The sequence below is a fragment of the Tigriopus californicus genome, chromosome 12, assembly GCF_007210705.1.
Source record: "Tigriopus californicus strain San Diego chromosome 12, Tcal_SD_v2.1, whole genome shotgun sequence".
NCBI lineage: Eukaryota > Metazoa > Arthropoda > Copepoda > Harpacticoida > Harpacticidae > Tigriopus > Tigriopus californicus.
The window spans coordinates 13,110,740-13,119,745 of NC_081451.1; the positions used below are offsets into that span (position 1 = coordinate 13,110,740).

Genomic DNA, 9,006 nt, shown 5'->3' on the forward strand with positions numbered 1-9,006 from the left:
TGCTAATTCTGTTTCAACCCCAGGCTTGACAAATCCAAGCTTCTCTGACGCTGGCAAATCTTGTTTTCGGCGATGGTTCCCTGTGGAAGAATGGTTTGTTTTACAAACGCATTTGACGGCGAAGCGTCCAAATTTACTCACATTTCAAGGCCTTTGTTCTGATTCCGAAATCCCAAAAATCGTTGGTGGATCCATCCTTTTGAGGGATCGACCCTTGAGCAATTTTGTACCGCTGATTTTTTAAACTACTTCTTCTCTAGTCAGTGTTTTTTTTTCTTCAAGAATTATTGCCGCTCTCAGATTGACAAATCCTTAGCAACAGGACTTTTCAAAGGATTTATTTAATGCATTTTCGAAACTATGTAGCTGGTCAAAATAAAAGAAAAACAATAAACCAATAATCACTTCACAGTTCATAAAGTGGCAAAAACATAGAATCGGGTTTTTGACCCCCAACTCTTTTAATCAATACAAATAACGATCTCGGCTCCGTTGCCATTCACTGTGTTGTCGGCGCCAAGTCGAATGTAAAGTTCATCGTTAGAGAAATCGCGGATCTTGTCTTCTGTAATCGTGCCACAATATGAAATTTCATCTGTACCCTGACTTTGGTCATCGAGGTCATTTTCTTGCTGTTCATCGTTGACACCAACAATTGCTACAGAATCATCGCAAGATCCACCACTTGGTTCTTGGAACTGGAAATCTTTTTCTTTAACAGTCACTGTTCCATTTACAGTAGCCCCAAACTGAAATGACAGAATTAAATTGGAAGCGAAAGAGAAAAACATTGAATAAATGAGCGTATCATTATTAAGGGAATGCAATTCCATGTGCTCTCCATCCGTAAAGAGTATGAAAATGTTCTGAAATGTGAGTATTTTGGATCTACTCATTTCTTATCAATTTTTCAAACGGAGACCATTATTCTGAGCTTAAAACATTGGCAGTAATTACAATTGACTAAAATAATAAAACCTTCAGAATGAATTGGTTTGAGTTGGGGCTTCCAATTTGAAGAGCTTGTCAAAGTGGCCCAAAAACAAAAAATCTCCGTGGGGATTTCACAACAAAGCCATCATAAATCAACATTTTTGTCGTGGGCCCAATTTCTATTTAGTCATTATCCTATACGCTGAAATCCAATAACCATCCTCAAAAGCTATGTGTGCAAGCCAAAACTTTGAAACAAGAACAAAGTACCTCAATGGTGTAATCGCAAAAGTATGGAGAAAAAGGTCCTGTATTATTCGGATATCCCCCATTGTTGAATCCCGTTGTCTGGAAAACATAACATCCACTCGGATTCTGCACGGTAATGGTAAAATATGTAATGAACATTCCGGGACATTCTTCAACATTTAGCTCTGTTTCCATTATTCCGGAGCCCTCCTCGAATTCCAAACGATCTTTCATTTCGCCGACGGAGACTTCAAAAATGTTTAAAGAAAGACAAAGAAAAGTCAAAAAGCGGTCATTGATCTTTAGTTACATGAAGATTGACCGAAAAACTGAATTCTTCTTTTGTGATTCCAACGCTTTTTCGCCTTTAATAAGCATCAATCAAGCATCCATGAGGTTTAAAAAGACGCACTAACTTGTGAATAAACTTGAGCACAAATTTGTTCCCTTTCATGTTCCTTATTCCATGTTCGGGAAGTCCAAAGAAATGTGACAAATTAAATTTGACAAAAACCAAGGTCATGTGGAACCGCCCATCACTGACAATTTTGATCAAACCATTACGTTTGGCAATATCGTAGCTTTATCAACGGAATTTCACTTACTTCTTGGGGTACCACTTTTTAACGTGTCAGTTGCTTCATGAAAGGTGGCGACATGGGAGTTACCAACTTGCCCATGGTTCAAAATTAACAAAGTGACCACAAGGCATGTCGTTGCAATTATCATGTTGATTCTGAAATGAAAGTAAGTTGGAAAACGGAAAACGGATTAGCAGTGCAGAAACGAGTGAATTTGGAGGGAGTGGCCAGACTCGAGCCTTTCCGAAAAGGATTCAAGCTCAGACTTTCAGTCTTTATTTTTTTTCTTTGGGAAATGTGATCCCCTGAACTATTAAAATCATCTATTTATTATCTTTCAAGCTTTACATAATATGTGGTCTCCCAACGAATTTGAGTTGGCAGACCGAGCTATGTAGACCATGAATGTGGGGTTGATCTGGAATGCCATCTACTTTTCGGGCAAAATGAAAGACGAACCGAGACTCAAATGAAATAGACGAGGAACTTACTGGACTTGCGCAAAGGTTGGTTTGGAAAATGGGGAGATGCTGAGGGCCTTTGGGTGGGATGGGATGTGAGGAGCAACGATAAATGGTTGGCTAGTGAAAGCAAACTGAGTGGCTTCAAGCAAGCGGAGAGCTGAGAGGCAAAGTGGAAGATTCGTCAACAAATGTGTTCTCAATTCCACCTACTCCTAATGAGAACAAACATATTTGCTAGAAATATTTTTTTTTTCTGTCGGCCATCATCCAATATGCGGATGTTAACGTCAGGGTAGTTTTAGGGAACAATACAGAGGAGTGTCAAGAAATAGCTCAGAGAGTGGCCAGTCTGATTGTCGAGTGGTTTGATTCGTTGGATTATGTCTCAATGCAAAAAAAGTCTGAAATCATGGGATCTGGATGCGCTCCATCTCCTATGTTCGTGAAGGGAAGTCCTGTTCATCCAAAGTCTTCCATTAAATCTTACGATGTTCTATACAAAACGACTTGAAATGGGACCAACAATCTACTGAGCTTTGAGACTCATGTTGTTGTAATGCCGTCTGACTGTCGTGAACACAGATTTGGCCTGCAATTGCAATTTTTGGCATCGTGTCTTCAAAGTTGCCGCTTTCAAAGACTAAACCATTTCATTTATTCGAATATTTTTCATCCCATCGAAGGAAAACCCTGTATTCAGAATTCTAATAATTCAGGGCACTAATTGAACCCACTATATTCTGATGAAACTTTGAGGTAGCATAAAAGGAGTGAAATGCGTATCACTATGGGTTTGAAAACAACCTTAGTTACAAACATATTCATCATGGGTTTGTTGCGTACAAACTGTATTTGTTACGAATTTCCATGGTTTCAAGGTGTCCCTTTACTTTGTTATCCACTTCTCCATGGCTTTTTGCACTCACCTCCTCCTTGCCTACTGCACACTCCAAAGTTAAAGATTCTTCACTTGATGATTTGCCATCGGGGCTGAAAAATTGAATCCAACATATTGTACTAGCCACTAGTAAAGGAGGTAGCTCTTGTCACAAACCTTTCCGCTTTTCTCAAAGTAGGTGATCTGAGGACCTTGAAATAATGAGAAAGGCTTTTGGACAGGAACTGCCATCAACATTAAGCAAATATTAGAGTATACACGTGAACAAATAATCCTAGATTTGGTGGCTGGCGAGCAACTACCCCAATGCCAAAGGCTGTACTCCTACAGAAGTTTACAAATTACACTTTTTCAAAATAATAAAACAATTGTGGAGACACTGATCCAAAGTTAGCCCCAAGAAGATTCATAAATGGGAATAAAAACACACATGGAACAAAAGGGACGTAATATCATAAGAAGGAACAAAGAGAAGTGTACTAACGAGAACTATGCGCTATTGGGTGGCTTTCAACGGCCATTCCAACATGGTACCCGTCTTCTTTCAAACGTTTGGCGAGTTTTCGAGAACTTCGAAGAGCCTGTGATTACAAAATCCTCATGGCAGTTGAAATCAGAGATTTTTGATGGGTCTTGAAAATAACCGATATGTCCTCTACATATACACGCACATATTCAGGACGAACGATCAAAAACTACGTATTAGACTCATGGGATGCTGGGAGATCATCACTCTCTTTATCCATGGTGTGACTTGGTGGGTAGAAATCAATCCACTTGCTACATTAATTAATTCAAAAATAACATCAAAAAGACCCAACAATGAGACAGCTAATAGTGGTGACTACGTATTACGATACATTTTGACAAATGACTCACGTATTCAAAACACTTGAACAGATTTCGATATCATGCCAGGATTGAATCGAAAAGCGGATCCGTGCTTCAAAAACTAAACCGTGATGAAGCGATTTTCTGTCTTTTCTCTTTTTCTTTAGAGATCAGGGCGATGGAGAAGTATCCTTTCACTTCACTTGACTTATTGATTCCCACTGCGAATGTACACATGAAGAAGCACTCTTGGCCTTGGCACTAGGTTAAACCATGGCCTAGATGGTTCTCAATCCTGAGAGCACCTAACATCAGGGCTTGAATTTATTAGACCTTAATAAAGATCTCCGGTTATTTGGGATTACAGACCGCAATCTAAATGAATAGACTAACCATTTGTTAGGAATAGGAAGTTAGCGTATATCTAAACCACCATCTGTTATTTGTTCGGGCAGAGTCAGTTAAGACATTTAATTCAATAGCTGTTTGCTACCTTTCGCTCACTCATTCGTCACCCAAACGCTTCTCTCAAAGATCATCCATCCATCAAAAGGGGATGGAAAATTAGACAGATCTTACCCAGAGCGGATGACTTGACAATGACAATTGACCTTGCTGAACTTTCGGCATGAAGTTCCAAAGCAAGTTCCGGGCAAGGTTCGAATTGATCAATCTTCCGATCGACCTATCAAACTGAAATTTCACAGATAACCCCTCAACCTAAGGCTACCAACGAGGGAGTCATTGATGGGAAACCGTAGATATGTTGAAAAAATGATTTTTACTGAAAGTTTTTTTTCAAAATTCTTCTCGGGTTTTAATACCGATACAACGGAATGAATTCCTTGGATGTCAGAATGGACAAAACCTTTCGTCACATAGAGCGGTGAATTCGAACGCATTAAGACACACACAATTGGACGAAAGGCTGTTACGGAAACTTTTTGTTAGTCATTTTTATTTGCTGTAATTAGTAAAGCTGGAATCATATGAATTAAGAAAGGGCCAGACTATCCAAGTAAGGAAATGAGACGACGTAAGCTCGGACATCAAATATTTTATTTCATGTAATTATGGTTTTTCCTGAAATCAACAAAACTCCTATCACATACGGAGGAGACAGGGCAGGGAAAGAGATATCTTCATTATTTCAGAATGCTGTTCTTGATGAAGGGTCATAACTGGAGGAGGAGCAGGTGAAAGTAGAATAATGCTAGTAATAAGAATAAAATCATTTGTTGTGTTCGAAGAAATCAACTCTAAACAATATCAAGGATAACAAAACCACATCCCAAGGAACGAATGAAGCGTCTCCACGAGAGCAAAACAAGCAAGATTCAGTCAAATGGCGCTAGAGGGGGCAAGAAACAATTCAATTCAGAGCAAGAACTTTGGCCACACTCACGGAACTTCACCAGAAGTGTCGCTGTAAGAACGAAACAGAACAAATCACGAGGGAAACACATCGAGTTTTGATGGCACCATGGTATAATAAGTAAGCAAATGTAATAATGATGTTAATAATGGCAATAATAATTAGAATAATAGGGGTATTTTTTCTTTTCAAGATGAAAAGTGGTTGTACATGATAAGGGGGGGATAGTTTCATGGGCGGAAATCAAGAATTGCGCCTGGTCTACATCTACGATAGATCTGGATAGTTTTGTGCACAATGATGATTTTCGAGATTGGATGGGATTTTTTGCTAATTTCGAGATAATTTGGGATAATAAATTTGTTGCTGTTGGTATGGTGTAGTTGCAATTGCAATCCTCATGCAAATTGTAGGACAAAGAGGAGGAAGTAGAGGATAATTTATAGTAACAAAGAGGAGAATACCAGCTGTTTTGTTTGCTTAGAATGAAGTAGAATAAGGACAGGGTCACAACCAGAATTATTTTTCGAAATGTTTTATTAAAAATCTTGTTTTCATCTTCTTTCATGGTGGCGTTCTTTCGCAATGAAGACAAAGCCCACATTCACATGTAGATAATCATTGAATAATGAACGAGAGGTCTTGTCATCAAAGGTAATACCGGATGTTTTTAGTTCAGTTTGTTGCAATAAGTACAGAAGTGAATGGGTCTTAGTTTGTAGGGGAGGGCGACATCCAAAGGTGGAAAGGAATTACCGGCTTTGATTGACTTGACAGGATCCGAAACAAAAAAAAACAGCGGAAAAATCCAGGAACTATGCCCAATAGGGTGCAAATATCAAGTTTTAAGTCTCATACTCATACATTCCGCCAGATGGTGCACCTGCTGCGATGGAGGAAAAAGAAGGGGGAAACCTGCAGGGTCACCAATAACCGGCCACATACAACAAAAAACGATCACTCATCGTGGTAATAGAAGTTGAAATAGTAGTAGTAGCAGTAGCGGTAATGGTAATAGTATTGTTGTTGTTGTAGTAGTAGTACTAGTAGTAGTTGTTTTTTTTGGAAAAATTTGCGGTGAAGGAAACAAGAAAAAGTTTTGGCATTTGCAGTCCGGCCGGTGGCTTCTCCTTGTGCCAAGTTGCAGGTGCGCCTGCTATCTACCTGCAGCTTACTTGGCAGCTGCATGACTATTATTGTTAGCCTTGGCTGGCTCTTCCGGGGTTGCAGGAGCATCCTTACGGGGAGGCATTCGCTCGTTTGGCAAGTCCAAGCCCTGAAACAAAGTTCAAGAGTGTAAAGACCGTTTTTTCCTCTCAATAACAATGGATCACCGTTGAAATTTGGTGGAGATCAATCTTCTGAAGGATATACTCCCCCCTCATTGACCCATTGGCTATTTTGGGAAGTTGAGCACTTTTGGACTGCAAAACTCCAAATATTTACCTTAGCCTCCGCAAAGGATGTGATTTTGTGATTCGGCGAGAATCCTTGAAGAGCTGAAAGGGCAAGAATCGTGACCTTTTAAATGTGAACACTTAAATGTTGAAGGAGCAACTTCAGAACACAATTTCAGCATGAAAACAAGGAAATACAAATGAACGATATATGATCTGACAATGCTGTAAATAAAAACAGCTCTCGAGGAATAAACTCACCGTTGTTCAACGACGCTTTTCCTCCAGACAATGCTCCCAAGGGCAATGCTCCGGTGGGCGTGAGCCCCTTGAGCTGAAGGACAGACTCTGATTCCTCTCTGAAATAGATAAAAACACAAGCTCATGATATCTTTTCTCTCTCTTTCAAAGCATTATTCAATGACCAAATATTTTATAAATTTTGACACTCCATGACTAACAGGTCACGACGCCATTTCTTTGTATCGGTTACAAACCCGAGAATCAAAGTTCAAATGTGAACAGTTGTGAAGCTAAGGAAGGCTAGCTAATCCTGATGTTTTCGAGGGATACATTGAGGTCAAGATTTTGAGAATCTACATTAGGTCTTCAACACTATATACAAGACTATTAAGTTTTCATTAAAAAATCAAATCTTTAACAAAATAAATGAAATATTGTTCCGCTCTTTCTTTATCAGCAAATTGCAAGATGACACGTTGCTGTAAAGTAACGTTTTGCTTCAAATTGAATTAAGTCTCACGTTAAAATTGTATGCTTTCAATTGTCACTATCCAACGTCTGTTTGAACTAAAGTCACTTTTAGTGAACAAACTTTTTTCACTATTCAATGTAAAGCATTATTGCAAACTTGGTTTATAAAACAAGACATTTGGTCACTTTTACGCGATCTTTTTTCGCGGGGTTGCCCTTAGACCAGAAGCAAGGACTTAGTCCTATAGGAAAAAGTCAAGTTACCTGAGCACAGAGAAGACGCGGGCCATTTTTCCAATGGCGCGGATTTTGTTCCGAATAACTTCCTTCCTCTCATTGGCTTGACCTAGAACGATAAATGAATTCACATGCTTGAGCTCTGCATATCCGTCAAGAGAGACATGGTTGGTAATGGTAACCAATTAATCAATGAAACCATGATTAGTCCAATCCAAAAGAATACTGAATTAGCCCCATTGATTGAACTCAAGGTACCTTCGCAACAGACCTAAGAAGGAATTATGATCATTCAAAACAATAGATGAACACATCGAGATTCGGCATGAGCAGAGCATGAATAGTATGGATCTTGTTGTCCCGAGAAACGTTAGCGGTTTTCCTTTATCGTAATTATCAATCACTAGTGGCAAAAAGGATGGAACAATTCCGAAATACCTGATACAATATTCACATTCCAAGCCAAGGGAGCAATATGAGAGGAGTCCCATGCCGATATTGTTCTATTGATAATTATTGTCATAACAAAATAAGAATAACAAGATGAACAAGTCAACCCACTGGAGTTCAGTGGAACGAAACGTTGGAAGCAGAATTCGTATTTCACGCGGTATATTTCCCGATATTTCCCAGCCCAATTCAATTACATATCAGAGGATATCTGAACACGTGGTACAACAGGCTGAAAAGTATCGCTATCATTTGAAGCTTCCAACCAAAAGGGTTGAATTTGATATCAGGGATGCCATGATTTGAAGAGCATTGGCATGCCTGTCTTTGTCGGTAAAAAGGACGTAAGTCTTGAATTGGTGTGTCCATGGCAATACTTTAAACATAACATATAAGTTAGTAGGGTCACCGCAGATCTCGCTCTACTCTATGATAGGACATTCAAAAGAAGGAACTCTATGTAGGGCAATAATCTCTCTGCAAAGAGAGTTACTGTTACTGAGAGTAACTAAGAGAGTTACTGTTAGTGAAGCTAGGAGAAGGAGGAGGCACTAACAATCCCTCCTTACCAGCATCGGACTTCTTCCGCCCTCCAGCCACGCCCCCACTCCAGTTAATGGCATCACAGACTAGAAAGAACCATCTGAATTGAGCCCTCGGATTCCGTCGGATTGTACAGGGTGCACCAGGAGTCTAGACCGCTAGATACGAAGGCTGTTGTTACATTTTGCTTGTCTTTCAAATTTTGAAACTTTGAAGCTAAGCCTTGGTGGTCGTTTACAAGAAGAAATCATCGCTTAATCCAGCAAATAATTTTCTACAAAGGTCACAACAGAACGACTCAAGATGACAAATACTTCGGTTTGACAACTCGTGT

At 39.5% G+C, this 9,006-nt stretch overlaps 2 protein-coding genes across 5 annotated transcripts in view; both read right to left on the bottom strand.

Moving 5' to 3' along the window:
- Window positions 1-296: 296 nt before the first annotated feature.
- Window positions 297-2,378, bottom strand: LOC131892319 (uncharacterized). The gene is made up of 4 exons (XM_059242127.1): window positions 2,255-2,378; window positions 1,788-1,918; window positions 1,204-1,430; window positions 297-749 (listed from the first exon to the last, which is right to left on the bottom strand). Exons 2-4 carry the CDS (start codon window positions 1,909-1,911, stop codon window positions 462-464), a joined length of 639 nt encoding a protein of 212 aa, XP_059098110.1. The 5' UTR covers window positions 1,912-1,918; window positions 2,255-2,378; the 3' UTR covers window positions 297-461.
- A 2,620-nt stretch (window positions 2,379-4,998) lies between these two features.
- Window positions 4,999-9,006, bottom strand: part of LOC131892313 (serine/threonine-protein phosphatase 2B catalytic subunit 2-like) — a 23,451-nt gene continuing 19,443 nt past the window's right edge. For 2 of the 4 annotated variants that reach the window (XM_059242118.1, XM_059242117.1), the window contains 5 exons: window positions 8,699-8,758; window positions 7,707-7,788; window positions 6,990-7,087; window positions 6,778-6,830; window positions 4,999-6,607 (listed from right to left, as the gene is read on the bottom strand). In XM_059242118.1, the coding sequence (XP_059098101.1) occupies window positions 6,503-6,607; window positions 6,778-6,830; window positions 6,990-7,087; window positions 7,707-7,788; window positions 8,699-8,758 (398 nt within the window). In that variant the 3' untranslated portion in view covers window positions 4,999-6,502. The remainder of the gene's footprint in view (window positions 6,608-6,777; window positions 6,831-6,989; window positions 7,088-7,706; window positions 7,789-8,698; window positions 8,759-9,006) is intronic. The other 2 variants (XM_059242119.1, XM_059242120.1) reach the window with 1 other exon arrangement.

What these genes read in the sequence shown, in the direction of transcription:
- LOC131892319 (XM_059242127.1), bottom strand. Translation starts at nt 1,911, where the DNA reads ATGATAATTGCAACGACATGCCTTGTGGTCACTTTGTTAATTTTGAAC. An exon ending in AAAAAGTGGTACCCCAAGAA is followed by an intron (nt 1,431 to 1,787) that starts GTAAGTGAAATT and finishes ACATTTTTGAAG; the next exon opens with TCTCCGTCGGCGAAATGAAA. An exon ending in TTTGCGATTACACCATTGAG is followed by an intron (nt 750 to 1,203) that starts GTACTTTGTTCT and finishes CTGTCATTTCAG; the next exon opens with TTTGGGGCTACTGTAAATGG.